This window comes from Euprymna scolopes, chromosome 13 (genome assembly GCF_053919585.1).
Source record: "Euprymna scolopes isolate OS-2025 chromosome 13, ASM5391958v1, whole genome shotgun sequence".
NCBI classification, from domain to species: Eukaryota; Metazoa; Mollusca; class Cephalopoda; order Sepiida; family Sepiolidae; genus Euprymna; species Euprymna scolopes.
In genome coordinates this window covers 41,215,028-41,234,973 of record NC_136494.1, presented here as the reverse complement: position 1 = coordinate 41,234,973, position 19,946 = coordinate 41,215,028, and the positions used below count along the sequence as shown (strand labels likewise).

Below are 19,946 nucleotides of genomic sequence, written 5' to 3'. Positions count from 1 at the left end.
ATAGCCTGTCCAATGCCAGTTTCACTTAAAAATAAAAGGTCTGGTTTAGTCTCCTGTAATTGGGTTTCAACCTCTGGAAGGTTAGAACGTAGACCCCTGATGTTGGAGAAGGAGACATGGTAGTAGGGGTCTACATTGGAAGTTGGAGAACCGGGTTTAATCGTGTATTTTTTCTTGAAACTTGTCATGATGAAATTTTGGAATTTGTGGACTAGGTCGACAGATTTACTTAGAGCAGGACAGAGAGGGGAAATTAAGAGAGAAAAAGAAACGAAGAATTTTTTTTTATTTGTAGCTAATGATAAGATAAAGCCGTAACAATTACCCACTAGTATGGCATCGAGAGGCCCCACCAGAAGCTACTACTGGATTAATGAATCGTGAAATCATCAAAGTACATGTTTTATGTAATAATGTAATATGTTACTAATTGTGGTATGACAAGTAGATAATATTGCTTTCAGCTAAAATTGACAAAAAATTAAATAGATAACAGTGCTTTTTAATGGAAATTAAATTTTGTGTCTTTCAATTTTAGTTCTTATTTTGAAGAAGCACTCTTACAACGTATTAAATATTATGCACTTATACTGAATAGGGACCATATTATCATTGGCATATTTCAGGCAAGCAAACTGTCAGAACGTGCCAAATGAAAACTTTGTGTTTTTTTTTGTTTTTGCAAAACACTGGCTAATTTTTAAGAACGTGCCACACAGAAATATTTTTATTTTTGTATTTTTTTTTAAACAAAAACGATGGACAACATTTCAAATGCTAAGAAAATAGTTAAAAATTTAGAAAAAACAATCATAATTAAAAACATTCATTGATGCAAAAAAATTACTTGTACAGTTTGCAGACTCTGCTGAAATAATAACATTATTTAGAAAGCTATTCTTAACATAGGATGAGGAGCTTTGTAACTATTCTGTATTTTCACTTAATAAACAGCTATTTGCCAATGCCAATTATTGGCCGTTGCGATTTCATTTTCTAAATGTTTCGGCATCTCCTGATGGTTTACATAACCTGTCTGGAATATGCTGATGATAATGCAACCACTAATTTGCATAAGTACAGTTTTGTTTATTCTCAACACAAATAGCTCATGAGTTTACTTAACTTAAATTACTTAACTGTATTTCATTTAAACTAATTTTTGTTGCTAACCGTAATGTTTACCAAAGTTTTTTAATGGTTTATTTTTTATGAAGTTCAACAGCTTATTTTATGCTATTTGCACGTTTTCAGTGATGGTGTGCATGATTGAATAAATGGATATCATTGCAACTTATGGAATCAACTATGCTGAGTTCAAATCTTTCTGTGGATTTATTTTGATTATTTTTTTTATTACTGTAGAACTAGTATTTGTCTTTGTTGGCTCTGTTACTCATGTGAAGTTTTATATTATTACACAGAGCAAGCTCTTGTGTATATTGTCATTATCTGCTTATGCTAATTCTGTCAGTCTTATGCAAATAATCTCAGTGTTCATTTACCTGTTAATACTGGAGAGAACTTGAGAACTAGACACAATCTTCAAATGTCTTCAGTCTCTCTTTGTATAAAGGTTTGTCAGAGATCCTGAAATAGGATAGTTTTCATTGGATGTAAACTCTGACCAATGTTTAAAAAAACGGTGTCTCTCCTCAAGGTTTCCTGTACGTCTCCCGAGTTGCGAACGGAGAGAAGGAGTTTTTATTAAAAGAGGGCAACGGTTGATAAAAAAATAAAAAGTTGTTGACCATGAGGAATCATATAAAAATATGGAGAAGAAAAATACATAATGGCTGACCAACACCCAGAATAAAAATGCCCCCTCAACCTATTTATACACCAGTTGGGAAGGGGCAAACAATGGTGTAAACCTCCTTGTCTCTTGAAGTGGCACATCAGCCATGACAGAGGTCAACCAGGGTCAGCTACCAGTATTTGATAACAGAAGTTCTGGCCCTCTATCTCCATTTTTAGACCCCCCCCCCAAAAAAAAAAAAAATATGAAGCTTAAAATCCTGGCCATGGACTGTTGCTCAAAAGAAGATGTTGCTGCTTTGCTACTACTGCTTAAAGTTTGAAAAGTGGAGCAAAACAGCAAATCAAATCCTGATTGAGAAAATGAAAAAGAATACACCAGTTTTCTGACTAAGATCGCTGGTTTCCCAGATGGAAATATATATAACAGAATTATACCCCCACCTGCCTGTTGATCCATACAAACTGTCTGTGCCCATGACACCTCAACAGGGATCCACTTTAACATCAGGATCTCCTTTGTTAAATGACTACCCTACAAATCTCTTACTACCAGCAGGTAGCAATGAAAAAATCCAAAACAGCCTCTCACTGAAACTTGGTTCTTCCTTGTGACTACCAGTGAGTAGAATCTTACCAACACCTTTGCATGCACCACTACCTCAGAAACTGCTCGAACTGGAAGATTACCAATTGGCCTTGGAAGAAGAGCTATATAAAATCATTGAGGAGGTCCAGAGAATGGGTCTGGAAGAAATACCTGAACTTGCAAAAGTGCAAACTATGAGAGCTACCAATAAAAACTGTTAATATTACTCTCCAGAAATTTGTCCCATACAATAAATTTGTCCCATACAATACATCCCTAACGGAGCTGAACCAGATCTCTTCTGCTGCTGAACACTGTAAGAAAAATGGTCGCTAAATTTTAAAAGGAGAAACTATGAAAATCTGAAGCACAAAACAAAACATTATTCCAAATTCAGTTGAATCTTTGCAGAAAGGAATTGTCTCAAATAAAACTATTCCTTGTTGTCCCTGTAGTGCAGGGATGGCTGAAGACCATCAGCTGCAGACTCATTAGAAATTATGGGACAAAAGTAGGGAAGCTGAAGAACATTATGAAGGAACTCAAGGACAGTATTCCAGCACTTATAAAAGAAAAAAAAGGAAAAGAAAGCAAAACAAGAATATGTCTTCGGGTTATTTGATAGATAAAAAATTAACTTAAAAAAAAAAGATCATGTATTGAATTGTTTTGATTTTAAATCTTACTTTGTATTACATTGTGGGATTTTTGTTGTTTTTTAGAAAATATGAAGCTGAAAAATGTATAAAAACTGCAGCCAAAATCATTTCTCCTCACATTGAAAATTCTTTTGCGGCTGGATATGATTGGTGAGTAATTAATCTTTGATCTTTTCATTAGCATTGAAAAAAAAAAAATGAAATTATCTTTAAGGAATTTTTTTCTTTTTCTTTTCATTGTTAACATTTCTTTTTTTTTTTTTTAAATATAATTTTGTTTGTAAGTAATCATGATTTTATGTTTCTTTCTTTTCATTGCTTCATGCTTTTCTTTATATAATTATGAATGATTTTTTTTTTTCAAGGTGTGTTGATGTGGTTAAGCGTTCTGCATACAAGGATTTAGCAAATGATCTGGAAATTGACAAAGCTATCATGTTTTTAAAAACAAAAGATTTCCGACAGGTGAGAAAGCAGACTTTCTTTTTTCTTATTATTTGGTACAAAAAAATCTAGATTTAAATCCATTACTTAAGAACAAACATTTTTTTATACATTGAATACTGGCAATTTTTCTAAAATTTAGTTGTTCTTATTCTCTTATTAAATGATCTTATAAATAAAGTCAGCCTTTAATCTCTATGTGCATGCTTGATAACTTCAGTAATGAAATTCATATACATAAATCTTTTCATTAGTGATTACTAAGGCTGTGAAAACAGCATATTCTTTTCATTGTTTTAACTCTTGAGTATATATCCGTTAATATCTTATATGTTTTTATATAAAGTAATGTGGGTCTCAATTAATTGACTGTGTCGGATATATACTTGAGAGTCAAAAGAATGAAAAGAATATTCTATTGTCACAGCCCTAGTGATTACTGCCAAACATTGCTCTGTGTTGTTAAAAAAGAAAAAGTTTAATTTGATTTGATTTCTTTGATCTTGATATTTAGTTCTGTTTGATATAATCCTTTTTTGTTATATTGGTCATACATACAGGAAGTAAATGGTAGGAGTTTTTACTCTCACACTCAGATGAAAAGACTTTAAGTATATAGTATTACTTTAATGTGTATAAATATTTTCTAGGAAGAATGTTACAATTTTACTCATTTGATAAGCATTAAGTATGAGCAGGAGGGTATGTGTGGGATAATCAATCATATTTTGTCTGCCAAGGCACTACATCATTTAAAAGCTTAGGCTTTGTGAAATTAGTAACCCTGTAGCTTATGTCCCTGATAGTGGTCCCCTACATCAAAGTGGCAACGTGCCTTGTTTGGGGTGAAAATGTAATAAAAAATTTTTTTTTTTTAAATTAACCCAAGCTACACCTGATTTCCCCCTGCTTCATACGCGTGCACACTTTTGATGTGTTGTAGTTTACTTTGAGCATGGTACACAATATTATTATTTATTTGTTCCTTAAATATAATTCTTTGACTACCACAGCTGCCACTTTTAGTTTATTTTGATTCAATTTAATACAATTTATTACTGACATAAAAAGATTATTTCATATAATTATATCATATTTCTTCTTCTTTCTCTTGAGGCTGTTGAAACGTTGAAGTCATTTGAGAAGAAGGATTCCAAATTTGCCAGTATTGCCGCAACAAATTTGTCGTTTCTTTATTTCTTGGTAAGTTTTTACATTTAGTTAATTTAAATCCATTTCAAAATTACTTTCCTTTAAAAGTATATTTGTTTTTAAATAATCATATTTATATAAAAAATTTGATTAAGCTTAGCAAATTTATTTTAACAAAGAAAATACTCAACATCAAATGTACTTTTTGATATGAAAATTTTAAAATTCATAATTGATTTTTTGTTTTAAAGTTTTAAATTAATGAAATATTTTTGAAATCTGTAGGTTCTAGTGGATTTTAATTCTTTTTTGTTTTTACATTTTCACTCCAAACAAGGCAAATTGCCACTTTGGTGTAGGGGGCTACTATCAGGGGCAACAACTACTGGAGTACTATGTAGAGATTTGGGCAGCAAGATGTCGGTTCACATTACATTTGAACTTCTGCATGTCAGTACAGTTGGGGAAGCAGGGACCTGGAATGGAATTCCAGAGTCTAGCTGTTCTGGGGAAGAAACTACTGGAGTAGAAAGATCTTATACATCTAGGGATCTCTACTGTGTGGGGGTGGGATTTAGCTGCTTGTCAGGTTTGTCGAGGGTGTCTACGTTGTGGGGGTACAAGTGTCTGCAGTTCGCGTGAGCATTCACCATTAAAATACTTGTAGAACAGGCAGAGGGATGCAACGTTTCATCGATGGGACAGAGGCTGAAGCTTAGATGCCAGTTCAGGGCCTATCAGATTTGCGACTCTCTTTTGAACCTTGTCTAGGAGCGAGAGACTAGTAGCAGATGCACCAGCCCAAATATGACAGCAATACTCCATACATGGGCGAATGGTGGCCTTATAGAGGTACAAAATACTTTCGAGTGTTAGTAGTTTTCTAGTATGGTAGAGAGAGCCTACCTTCTTCACAACGGCCCTGGCATTGCTTTCAATGTAATTGTTCCAACTCATGTTTCCTGTGAACGTTAGGCCAAGGAGTTTGAAGGATGTACTCTCAGATAAAGAGTCATTGGCCATTGCTATTGGTGGCAGAGAAGGTTTCTTGTAATTATTGAAAGAAACCAATTTAGTCTTGGCGGCATTGAATGTGACCATCCATTTTTGTCCCCATTCCACTACAGATTGGAGGTCATCCTCTAGTGTTTCTGCCATTTCTTTAGATACGTGTTCATTTGTTTTCCTGTCATGCCTGTTATAGAGTTTGATGTCATCAGCATATATACCCATCTCAGAGGCAATTTTGTCGGGGAGGTCATTTATAAACATCAGGAACAATAGAGGTCCAAGGATAGACCTCTGAGGCACTCCCGCATTTATATCATATTGTTTAGATGTACAACCGTCGAGGACAACCTGGATTTTTCTCTTATCTAAGAAGGATTTAATTATGTTCTCTTAATTTAATTTTGTGTTGCAAAAATGTACAAATTTTAAACTAGTAAACAGACTGGTATAAAAAAAAACAGAATGAAATCATGAACGATCTTCTTTTGTAGATGCCAGAACAAGGTTCAGTGGGGTGACCATACAAGACATAAGCAACTACAAGAGAACACAATGCATCTATAAAGATCTACTTAATGTGATGAAATGAGATTGTATGAAAGAGTTGAAAAAGATCTGTGACACTTAGCACAATTGGGTGAAAACGAAACAAAAGAAAATTTAAAAAATCTTTGTTATAGAAACCCGTTTAACAGGTACTATGGATGTTCTTCACAACTTGATTCTGTGAATAACAATGTGATTTTGATACTTTTTACTTGGTATCGTTGCTTCTTTCACTCTACAATAAACATTCACTTATAGAAAGAAGTGAATATTTGCAATACAATGTGTTTTTAATGAGAGGAAAATTTATATCTCTAAAAAGGGTCACTGGATGGGAACAACAAGATCTATATAGACCCACTGGCATTCTCTCACAAATGAAAGAGCCTCATGGCACAGGCAGGTAATAAACTCATCCTTCTAAGAAAGAAGGAGGTAATGCCTGACAGGGTACAATAATATTTTGGAATGTGCGCCATGTTGGACATCTATAAAAAGTAAATGTGTCATGAATTCTGCCTAGGGTTTTGGAGATAAACCTTCTGCCTCCATCACCATATCCATTGTGAAACTATATTAACTAGATTACTTTGATAAATATGTTCATTTGGACTAAGGGAGATCCAAAGATAAGGGGTGGGAGTCTGCATTCATGCCAAACATCCATGAGGAAATGAATTAAAAACCCTTAGTGTTTTCATCATTGCTTCTACATATCACTTTCCTATATGAATTCTCTCTCTCTCTCTCATTGACTCTATTACATTCCGCATTAGCACTGCTCGGTCTGGTGTTTTTTGTGGACATGGAGTTATTTTTAATTTTAGAAAAGAATTGTGTGTATAATCTAATTTATAAAACTCACTATATCTGTCTCCATATTTTCAAACTCTATCTCTTCCAAAACTAAAAGGAATAGAATGGCACTAGGTGCCTCAAATAATTGGATTTTTTATGAACCGATCTTTTATAGATCTTTAGCTGGTTAAAATTGTTTTTAAGGGGTCAAAAAGGGGTCACAACAGAAAAAATCGTTATACATTTTGTACATTCATCTTTATTTTTAATCAGTTCATATGCGTGCCACATTGGTACAATGGTACATCATCAGCTTTGAATGCTTTGTTTTGCTTTTGGTTTCGATTCTAGCTGATGGCACCCAAATATTTTTTATTTTCCTTTTGAAATCACAACTCTATAATAATATATAAGAAATCTGGGCAAATTAAAATATCATATTTAAGCGTATTTTAAGACTAGGCAAAGCCACCACAGCCCACCGGCTAGTTGATTATAAAGTATATTATACAAATATAAATAAATTATACATACATGAACATAAGAAGTGTTGCAGTTTCATGCTACTTGCAAGCTGCCACTTTTACAATTGCTATTCATATAGAATAAAACTAGTTTTCTTTATTTTAGGAACGTGATCTGCAACAAGCTGAAAGATATGCCGATATGGCAATTACGTCTGACCGCTATAATCCTGCAGGTAAATATAATTGCTTTGTATTTATTGGAAATTTTATGAAAAGAAATTATTTTAATTTACATTTTTTTTTTATTGAATGATAATTCAGCATGAAACAATTCTTAAGAAACAATTTCCAGATTGTCAAAAGTTGCAGAACCTGCTGTTAACTCTACCACACTGTTTCATTTTTCAACCTACCTCAGTCGAAACATTAGGCACCTTCAGTCCCGATATTGCATGATTTATATGAGACATTAAATCCATCATAATCACATGAACGAGCCTTGAAAAATCGCTTGGATGTTCCTATACATTATCTGAGGCAACGCAATGCCTATTGTTATGATGTTGTTGGATGGAGGCACCCCAATTCTTGTAAGGAATAACATACCTCAAAGCAATTTCTCTGTCAAAACAAATCTCCAAGCAATTACAACTCAAGTCACAAAACAATCACAATCTGCTCAATATACCTCCCCCCCCCACTCATGAACCAATAAATGAAAAGTAGAAAATTTAAAACTACCTTCACCCTTCATCCTCCTAGAAGACTTTAACTGCCACAGTATGCTATGGGGATGTAAAAGGAAATATAATTGAACAAATAATTAACAAAAATGATTTATGCTTCCTCAATCAAAAAAATCCTACATACTTAAATCCAACAAATGGATCAACTAGTGCCATTGATCTTACCATGTGTGATCCATCAAGCTTCTTGGATTATGCATGAAGCACTTGCGAAGAACCATGTGGAAGTGATCACTACCCTATTATAATCAATTACAATAACTCCATCCAAAGCCACATACCCAGATGGAACACAAACAAAGCCAACTGAACCAAATTCAAAGAACTTTGTTCACTAAAATTAACAGAACACCAAATCCAAACAATGGAAGAATTCACAGAAGTACTCATAACAATAGCCGAAAAATGCATACCCAAAAATTCCATGGTTCAATCCAGAATGTAAAACGGCCATTAGACAGAGAAAGGCAGCCTTAAGAAAATTTTAAAAACAACCCACAACAAACAACTTAATAGAATACAAACACCAAAGAGCTAAAACTCAAAAAACAATTAAAGAATCCAAAAGAACCTGCTGGCAACAATTTGTCAACAAGATCAACATCACCACTAAATCCAAAATCGTCTGAAAAATGATTAAGAAAATATCTGGAAAATATAATCCAAATCCAATCAAACACCTCCTTACTAATAAACAGAAAATAACCGATAAAAAAGATATTACCAACACACTAGCTAAAACCTTTGCCGAAAATTCATCATCAAAGCACTACAATAGACAATTTCAAATACTTAAGAAACATAAAGAAAAGTACAAAATAAACTTTAATGAACTAGAAGCCGCCATAGAAAAATTCCACAACTCGGCTGTAGGACCAAATGAAGTGCATTCCAGCTTCCTTAAAGAAATTCTGCCCGCATCATTAAAACTCCTTCTCAAAATTTATAATGAAATATGGGAAACAAAAGATTTCCCAAGTTCATGGAAACAAGCAACAATAATACCGATACCCAAATTGGGAGAAGATACATCAAACCCAGAAAACTACAGACGAATAGCTCTTACAAGTTGCCTATGCAAAATGTTTGAAAGAATGATCAACTACCATCTCATATGGTATTTAGATAACATCAAAATAATTTTAAAAACTCAATGTGGATACCAAAAAAATCGAGGATATATAGACTGCATCACTAACCTGGTAAATTACATCACAGAAGCTTTTATTAATAAGGAACATGTAACATCTGTTTTTTTTCAATCTTGAGAAAGCATACGAAACTACCTGGAAACACGGTATCATGAAAAGATCTCCATAACATTGGACTAAGAGGTAAACTACCTGAATTCATAAAAATCTTCCTAACAGACAGATCTTTCCAAGTTCGCATAGACTCGACGTTATCAGACCCACAAAATCAAGAAAAAGGAGTGCCCCAAGGCAGCATATTGTCAACAACTCTCTTTGACATTAACAATATTATAAAAGAACTCTTTCCTAATATGCTTTCCGGGCTGTTGGAAAACTGCTTCTGTGGTACCAGTATTCAAGAATTCTGGCGAAAGAACTGACCCAATAAATTATCCCCCCATTAGCCTCCTCCCACTTTTTGCCAAAATATTTGAGACCTTAATTAACAATGCTCTAGTCCATCACCTTACAGATGCTAAACTTCTGACTGACCAACAATATGGATTTAGACAAGCCCGTTCCACAGCAGACATCCTAACTGTAATCTCTGAACGTATATACCATTCACTGGACAAAGCGGGGGAGGGCAGAGCGGTAGCTCTAGATATATCTAAGGCTTTTGACAGGGTATGGCATGAGGGTCTCCTCAGGAAAATTATATCATACGGTATCACTGCTAGAATACTTAACATAATTAAATCCTTCTTAGAGAAGAGAAAAATCCAGGTTGTCCTCGACGGTCGTACATCTAAACAATATGATATAAATGCGGGAGTGCCCCAGGGTTCTATCCTTGGACCTCTGCTGTTCCTGATATTCATAAATGACCTCCCCGACAAAATTGCCTCTGAGATGGGTATATATGCTGATGACATCAAACTCTATAACAGGCATGACAGGAAAACAAATGAACACGTATCTAAAGAAATGGCAGAAACACTAGAGGATGACCTCCAATCTGTAGTGGAATGGGGACAAAAATAGATGGTCGCGTTCAATGCCGCCAAGACTAAACTAGTTTCATTCAATAATTACAAGAAACCTTCTCTACCATCTATAGCAATGGCCAATGACTCTTTATCTGAGAGTATGTCTTTCAAGCTCCTTGGCCTAACGTTCACAGGAAACATGAGTTGGAACAATTACATTGAGAGCATTGCCAGGGACGCTGCGAGGAAGGTAGGCTCTCTCTACCGTGCTAGAAAACTACTAACACCCGAAAGTATCCTGTACCTCTATAAGGCAACCGTTCGCCCATGTATGGAGTATTGCTGTCATATTTGGGCTGGTGCATCGGCTACTAGTCTCTCGCTCCTTGACAGAGTTCAAAAGAGAGTTGCAAATCTGATAGGCCATGAACTGGCATCTAAGCTTCAGCCTCTGTCCCATCGACGAAACGTTGCATCCCTTTGCCTGTTCTACAAGTATTTTAATGGTGAATATTTACGGCCATGTTTGAATTCACCATCTAGCATTTTAGAAGGTCATGTGATGAGGCATCATTATCATAGGTTGTTTCATTTCATCAAAAGTCTTCTGCGCTGTGCATCCTTTCAAATACAAAAACCAGATCACTGTGTAACACTCAACAGGCTCCATTTCACATGTGATGCAGCTCAAACATCTTTAAATCAGCAATCCTAATTAGTTCAGATCTGTAATTTGTTACCTAACCTCTATAGATAGATACCATTGCACATGCAAAATTTCAGCTAAATACGACAACTAGAAGTGAACCAGGGGCATTACTTATTAAACGCTCCTCGTATGTTTTTTTTTATTATTGTTTAGTATGCAAGAGAGTATAGCATTGTTTGAAATGATAAGTGCAAAAATTTTACAATGAGAATTAAAAAGGTGATATCAAGGTGAATCAGAAGTATTAAGAATCTACTTAATATCAGATGTATTAAGAAATGGTACAAACAACAAATGTAAACCAGTTTTAATATTTAGATGTTGTTAGAGAACAAGAAAATCCACTAACATGAAATGTTAGACGATGTTTTCACTAATTATGAGGGATGACTAACGTGGCTATTAAATGGAGAAGGAAAGCATGCAGGAATCCATTAAGTAAATAACTATGAATGATAAATTGTATATGAGACAACTTTAATTTAGAATTAAATTATTTTTTAAATGGGATTTTAAGATTTGTTTTATTCTATTTTTTTCTTTCAATATATAATTGGTTAATAATAAAAAAAAATTCAATGTATAATTATCGAAATTGAAATAAAAATGAAATAAAGCAAGCTTTTTAAATCCTATTTAAAAAAAGTATTTAATTACAAAGTTAAATACACCAGAATTCATTTTGTTTTATTTTTGTAAGCAAGTCTGCCATTGTGATCATCAGTTGGGGGGGGGGGAGAATTTTGTGACCCTTCAAAATTTGAAAAGCATTAGGAAATATTTAAACTATCACTTAAAAACTAGTTCCTGACTTTAAAATTCTTAGCAAATTCTCATGTATTAAAAGAATTTAATTTTGAAATCTTTAAATCCAATAATTTTATAAACAAAATTAGTTATAGGTTTATTTAGCACAACAACTTAATGACCAAAACAAATAAATTTAAATCGAAAAATGCTATAAAAAACGAATTTGACAAAAACAAAAGAAAGAAAAACAGCATAATTAAAAAGAAAGACAAGAACAAAACAAAGATGAAAGTAAAAAGATTACAGGCAATGTTACGTATAGAAAGTTATAATTTTTTACATCTTTTTTGTTTTAAAAAGAATTTAATAAATAAAATTGTGTCATTTAGCATTATCACCTTGTACAATGTAACCTCTCTCACTTTTCAAAGCTTGTTGGTTCCAAGTTGAAAATTCCAACTTTTTTTATTTTTAGTTGCTTGATAATGACTAGAGCTATGACAACAGCATATTCTTTTCATTGTTTTGACTCTCAAATGTGTATCCATTGATATCTTATATGCTTTTATATAGTAATGTGGTTCTTGGTTGATTAACTGTGTCGGATATATACTAGAGAGTCAAAACAATGAAAAGAATATGTTATTGTCATAGCCCTAATTGTAACATTGTAAAAATTTTGGAGTGATGACACATTGCAAAATTGCTTGGAAAAAACAGCTGATGTGTGTATCACAACAACTGTTGCACAGTTTGATGTTTTCCAGTCTCAACAAACATGTAGAATAAAGATATCAAATACCGAATGTCAATTTTTTAAAATGGAAGAAAAATAGAGAGTGCAGCTGCAATTGTCTTTTTCTAATTTTTTCTCCTCATTTTCTATTGTTTTAAGTTCAGTAACTATGGTGGTAATGACACAGTGAGAAAACAGAGTATGTATAAGTTGTCCAGCAATTATTAAACAATGGAAGCAAGATAATGGCTCATGGGCTGTTTAAACATTGCTCACCTCTGCTAGACAAACTCACATTGTGTGAAAGCAAAAACATTGGAACTAAAATAAATTCACTGAAAGCCAGGTGATAAATTTAGGTTCATTCTCTTCAATAAATTCCAATCAAACTTTTTTCATACTGAATGCAAATCTTGTTGGCTGACAAGTATTAGGTCTTTGTTGATGGAATCATAAATAGATAGTCACTTGACTATGACTAGGAGTGATGCATACTAATATTATGTGAGATAGGTTGAAGCTTCTTGCAGTGCACCCTAAATGAGATAAATCCCAACACAAGTACAATTATCTAAATGTTAACTACAAGTAAATAAAGTAAAAAAAGATGCTATTTAAGCAAATTTTGTGTTATATTGTATTGTTAAAAAGTGTTTGTGTGCGTATTTCTTATTTATTTATTACTGCTAAACGTTTCTGTTTCTAATCGTTTGCTTTTACGTTTTCTGCTACGTTCATCATTGCTCTTACATATACGTGTGTGGGTATGTATGCTCTTACGTACAGTTCACTGTTATATGTGTGTGTGTGTGTGTGTGTGTGTGTGTGTGTGTGTGTGTGTTCTTACAGTTTCTTTTGCCTTGGAAGGTTTCCGAAATGTGTATGCACAACAATATAATGCCTTGGCCAGCGGATGACATCTTCTGGTCGCTGGTCTGCCATCTTGCGGAGGAGTGGTACTGCTGCAGACAGATTCATCAATGAACAACAAGATGGGATTTGAAGCTTCAATCTTTTATTCAAGGACAACCCTAACATCTTGGACCCTGGTTGTCGGGAGGGACCCAAATTCCTGTCTGCTTCATCTGCTGCCTAGACCAACTCTCCCCATGTGGTCATCAACCAGAAGCCTACCCACAATTCCCGTGTCATTCCTTAATTTCCGGTACATTCTATCTAGGTCATTCAAGGTTGATGCCTGTCAAACCTAACCTTCTGACCCTGCTAAGTCGCTGATGGGAAATCAAAATATGCTTATATAACTTTCTATTTCTAAAACTACCTATATAGCATTTAATCTGGGATTCCCAATACTACAGTATAATTGAAAAGAAACATTGTAAACAGTTGTAAAAATCTTGGATACATACCATTATGTGTACTCTTCATTTGGAATATGATTTGAAAATAATTTAAATCGTTCAAAATAATTATAAAGTAACAAAATATATTATGAATATACATTTTCAGTATTTATTTTAACAGTTCTCAATAAATGAGCATAACTTAATAGTAGTATGAAAATATATTTATGGCAAGTAAGCTCAAAAGAAATGTACATGTTTTATTTCCAGAAGAAATTGTCAGGCTAGTTATGTGCATATATATATATATAAAAAATGGGTTAAGAAATTCCAACGAGAGAAAGATGTATATTTAAATGAGAGTAGTCACTAACAATGTGTATTTTTTAACATTATTTTATTATTCCGTGTTTTGGTTTTTCATTAAAAATTATGTTTAGATCATTGTAATAATGTTTTTAAATCATTGAAATAGTTTTTAATGCTTTTCAGACATTCTGTGAAGCGTCCTGTTCAGAAAGTATTTAAAATGTAAAATATTTAGAATATACTTAAGATGTGTTTAAAATGTAAAAGAGCATTTTCGTAGTTCATTTGACATGTTACCGAGCGGTGGAGACATGTGTAAATGATTCTACTCTTCATTCGTATGTTCAAATTTTATTACTGGTTCGTTGGAGAATGGACTGTGGTCACTGCTGTCTTATGTTTCTCTCTCTCTCATTGTGTTTCTAATTATCTTTCTTTGTTGTTTTCTCATTTTTCCTTTTTTACTCTTACTTGAGTGGAGGTGAGTGCATGTTTGTACTTGGTCAACTGGGTGCGTAGGGTGTGTGTGTGTGTGTGTGTGTGTGTGTGTGTGTGTGTGTGTGTGTTTTCTTGTATTGGTCTTTAGAATGTGTTCTGTTTTATAGTATTATAAAGTTATTTGCTTCCCTACGAAGGTAACTGTGATCAAAGGTCGTTTCTAATGTGTGTGTGTGAAAAGGGGAGGTGGAACCAGCTCCTCTGAAACAAGGGTAGAGGTATATATATATATTATTCCTTATTGGAATTTTTATTTTTGAGATGAGCATTGTATGTTAATTTTATTTTATTTCGGACTATTAGTCTCATCTTATCTTTTTATTGGTGCACAACGTTTCGGCCAACTTCCTCTGGCCACCTGACGAAGGCCAGAGGAAGTTGGCCGAAACGTTGTGCACCAATAAAAAGATAAGGGTAGAGGTGTTTTCATTCAATTTTGATATTTATTTTTTGGATTCTTAGATTTTAGTATTCTGATTTTTCATTTCAGTCTTAGACTGTTCTGGCATTCCTAATATTATGTTTGTTTAGATAAAGAGGTGCATTTTTAAATATATGTAGAGGATTTTTAATGTTTCTATTTATTTGTCTCCCCATGTGGGTATGACCAGATCCAGGATTTGTTCTTAGTTTGGGGAAAGTCTTGTTCCCCAGAGGGCAGGGGGCACTTGGAGAGGTACAGGTATGGGAGGTAGGATGATAATTATCTCAGTCATAAAGGATTTCTCCTCCTGACTGAGAGTGGGGGGGGGGCGGTGTTGGAACACATACTACACTATGGTTCTAGGTGTTTCCTAGTGTTGTTGGTGTCGAGGTAAAGTAGGATTGGTATTGTTCAATGTGTTGTATTAGAGACCGGGGTGTTGTTCCTGTGTGTGGCTGTATAAAATAATGTTAAAAAATACACATTGTTATGACCCCCCTCAAATATATATATATATATATATATATATATTTACCAGTGGTGAAAAACCGGACTAGAGTGCTCAATGTGTAGTCAGAGCAGTATATAGGAAATTTATTACTGTGAGTCCAGAATGAGTTTACAAATTGTTTCAGCTAGAGGAAAATCCTCAAAGAGAGGAAAAAACCAACTAGCATCATCAGAATTCATAGATGGACTAAGTTATAAAGTCAAATAAAAATGGAAAGATCGTAGATAAAGGGAAGTTAGAAAAGAAGGGGGAGTGGTGGGGAGAGGACGTTGGAGTTTAAAGTAGTAGGAGTGTATTAAGAAAAGAGAGGGGTTTATAATTAAATATTAATTATGTGTAAATTCTTATATACGTGTTTTTTAACGGTTTAAACTTAAAAGACGCTACTTTTTTTGATAACGGCATAAGTAACAGTTAATTTAAAGGATCACCATGGCAACAGGTTGGAGAGTTAATGTTAGTGAAGGAACGGGTTGAAAATGGGGTTTAAAGTAATTTAACCGGGCGGGGAGAGATTGAAAGATATTTATTGTTTATAAAATGGAAAGAAAAAGAAAAGGAAAAATAAGTTAATGAATTATACTTTACAGGTTTATTTTGATAGTGTAAAGATATATATAATTAAATATAATATATATATATAAATAAATTAGCCGGGCAGGTAGAAAGTATACGTTACAGGTTTATTTTAATAATAAAAAAAAAAAAAAAAAAAAAATATATATATATATATATAAAATAGGTGAAAGCTTAAGTAAGTAACTTAAATAATAGAAAAAAACATTTTTAGTAAGTAACACACAAATACAAGCACACGCATAAATATGTACAGCAAATGCACATACGTAAATGGGGGAAAAGTACATGCGTGATTACACATACATATATATATATATATATACATATACATATATATATAAACAAACACATATATATATATGCACACATACATAGATACGTAAAAATACACGCATATATACACATATAAACATATATGCAAATACACATACATCCAGATGCACACACTTACACATACATATATATATATATATATACATATACATACATATATATATATAAATATAAATTAGCTGGGAGGGGGGGAAATTGAAAAATATTTTATAAATAATTTTTAAATTATCAGGCGTTGTAGTTGAAGGAAAGAGAGAAGGAGAAAAATATAAATTAATGAATTATAAGTTACAAGTTTACTTTACTAATATAGAAATAGGTAAGAATATCAGTAGGTTAATCAAATAATAATAAATTCATAAAATTATTAGAGAGATATTTATAATAAGTGAATAAAACACATACACACAGAAAAACACACACACACACAAATACACATGTAGAAGATACGTACACAAATACAAATATATATAAACACATACATATACATACATGTAGAAGATACGCACACAAAAGCAAATACATATATATATACATACATATACACATATACATATACACACATATAAATACATACATACACACACATATACATACATATACGCACACACACATATATATATATATATATATATATACACACATATATATACATATATATATATATATATATATATATATAAATTAGCTGGGCAGGGAGAGATTGAAAAAATTAATTTTTTGTTTTTAATTTATTATTTATAATTTTTTGAATTGTCGGGCGTTAAGTTGAAAGAAAGAAATGGGAAATAGAAGGGTAAATAGGTGAATTATACGTTATAGGTTTATTTAATAAAGTAAAAAAAAGTAAGGATATCAGTAAGTTAATTAAATAATAAAAATTAATATAATTATTAATAAAATGTTAATAGTAAGTAGATAACAAAAACACACAAATACATACATATGAGTACACATGTAAAAAAATACACACATCAATGGGGGAGGAGCATGTGCTTGAGTATATGTACAAACACAAATACGAAATATATGTAAATAAGCTTCGTGTTAAAAAATATGATAATTATTATTGAAAGAATTAGTAAGAGGTAAATATAAGAGAAAAGTGTATTATATATGTTATATGTAGATGGTAAATTAAATAATAAATTAAAATAGAAGGTAAGTAAAAGATTAGTTGTTAACAGGTAGATAATAGACCGAAAGGCAAGTCGAAGGATACCAATTGTGATAAGTACGTAATTGAAATAATAGAAATCGAGACCTAACTATGGAAATAGCCAATAAGAAACTATGGGGCGAGAACCTTTAAATAATGACATAAGGCGTGATTAAGGCAAAGGGGGGGGGGTACAAGAATGAGTTAGGTAAAGAGAGATGCAGCTAAAAAATGGTGGGATAAATAGGTGGGGGTTCTGTGGAGGGGTTCTTTTAGAATGAATGGGGGACTATATAGTTTAGGTTGTAAATAGGGTGTGTGTAATTCGTTAGTGTTAGATTTTAGGGGTGGGTTATAGTTATTATTAGAAGGGTGAGAAGTTGCTTAAGAGGTGGGATTTATAATGTTTACAATTAAGTGAGGTTTCAGTTTTTTTATTTAGAAGTTTATCTCTATCTCTAAAATTAGTAATCAGTAATTTTTCAGTTAAGCATAAATAACATGGGGAGTTTAGTGATTTACAGGTACTAGCTCTATTAAGAATTTCCCAGCTAATAATTGGGGTGAGGTTGTTTCGGGTAAGTAGTAGATAGTGGTTAGTTAATGAAGTACTATTGGGGTGGTTGGGGTTATTTAGGGAGCATTTATGCACTCTAAATCTGTCTTTGAACGTGGTGCTTGAGAGGCCAATGTAAAATTTTTTGTTTTGTGGGTCTTCAGCAGGGGCAATAGTTGCTTTGTAAACCACATTTGTTGAGAGACAATTTTGCTGGAGCGGGCATTGGGGTTTGTTAAGGCAGTTACAGTTATTTTGACCATTGTTATTATAGTTGTGGTTATTTAGTATTTTATTGTTGTGTTTTTTAATTTTATTTTCTAGATTATTTGTGCAACTGTAGCTAAGCTTAATAGTGTTCTTATTAAAAATTTTATGTAGAATATTACTAGGGGGGAAGTGGTGATTAAGAAGCATGAAGAATTTTTTACCTAATTTAGTTTTTATCATATTATTATAGGGAGGGTTAAACCAGAGGACTTTGCGGGATCTGTTATTCCTATTTGTATTGTTGGGTTTATTAGGGTCCAAGTATGTAATATTAGGGTTGGAATATCCAGATTCCTTTAAAGCATTTTCAAAGAAGGGTTTGTGTAGGTTAAAAATGCTGGAGTTAGATGAGTTTGTGCTAAGCCTTTTTTCTATTGATTTAGGGATATGTTTAATAATGTGTTTGGGGTGGTTGGACATAGGGTGTATATATAGGGGGTATGTATTATTTTTAGTGTATGGTTCATAAGTATTATTAGGGAGGTTAAAGGTAACATCTAGAAAATTTACTGTTTTTAAGTTGGAAGTTACTTCAATCTTTAGATCCATATTCTTCAGTTCCCTGATGATGTTCTTTTTAATGCCTTCGCACTTTGAGCCGCTTGCGTTTTCAACAATGATAAGGCCATCATCTCTGTAAAGTCCCACGTTGTTGTTGGGGATAAATTTTGTGAGATTATATAGGATGAAAAGGCCTACTAAGTCAGTAGCCTCAGCAGCATCAAAAGCACCCATCGCAAGGTCGAAGGAGGTAGGTTGGTCTTTTTTAGTCCATTGAGAGTCCTGGCTTAGTAGGACAGTTTTACGGCATTTCAGAATGATGTCAGTTTCAAATGGTTGAACATCGGAGAAGGTAGAAGCAAAATCCAAGACAGTGTCAAAAAGGTGTTTAGAAATAGAAGGGTAGTAATTAATTATGTCAAATTGAATAAATGCAGCCTTGTTCTTGTTAGGTATTCTTTTGAACCAATTAATGGTGTCTTCGGTGTTAATCCACTGGGTTAGGTTGAATTTATTTTTGATTTGTTTATTGATTCTTTCAAGAATTGTTTTGCTGATTCTGCCAATTTCGGGTCTGGTGGGGTTGATAAGCCTGGTTTGTGGTCTGGTACGGAAGTGTTCTTTATGGTCTTTTATGAGGAGGTATGCATTTTTAGTATCTAGCTTAGCTACCCTGTTGCTTAGGTTTAAAGTATCTATGATTATTTTACTATCTATATTAATGTCTTTGATTAAGTCAATATTTGATTTTTTGTATGTTGAGGTGAGATTATCATTTAGAAGTTTTAAGTATTTTTGTTTGGAGACTTTGTAGAAATTTTGTGATTTATCAGCCTTGAGGTATATTTGCTTAGATTTATCTATATCTTTAATTATTTTGTCCATGTGGAGTTGGAAAGGATTTTTTTGTTTACGGAAAGAAATGTGGTTAATAATATCTGTTAGATCCGTTTCAAAAGCGGCCAATTGTTCTATGTATGGAGCTGTGTTTTTGTTGTTAAATCCGTAGTGGTTG

At 33.1% G+C, this 19,946-nt stretch overlaps 1 protein-coding gene across 2 annotated transcripts in view; it reads left to right on the top strand.

Annotated features, from left to right (window-relative positions):
- LOC145291985 (intraflagellar transport protein 88 homolog) overlaps positions 1-19,946 on the top strand; it is a 129,913-nt gene that overhangs the window by 35,557 nt on the left and 74,410 nt on the right. For both annotated transcript variants that reach the window (XM_080137943.1, XM_080137942.1), the window contains exons 12-15: positions 3,070-3,156; positions 3,372-3,471; positions 4,567-4,653; positions 7,588-7,657. In XM_080137943.1, coding sequence (XP_079994069.1) covers positions 3,070-3,156; positions 3,372-3,471; positions 4,567-4,653; positions 7,588-7,657 — 344 coding nt within the window. The remainder of the gene's footprint in view (positions 1-3,069; positions 3,157-3,371; positions 3,472-4,566; positions 4,654-7,587; positions 7,658-19,946) is intronic.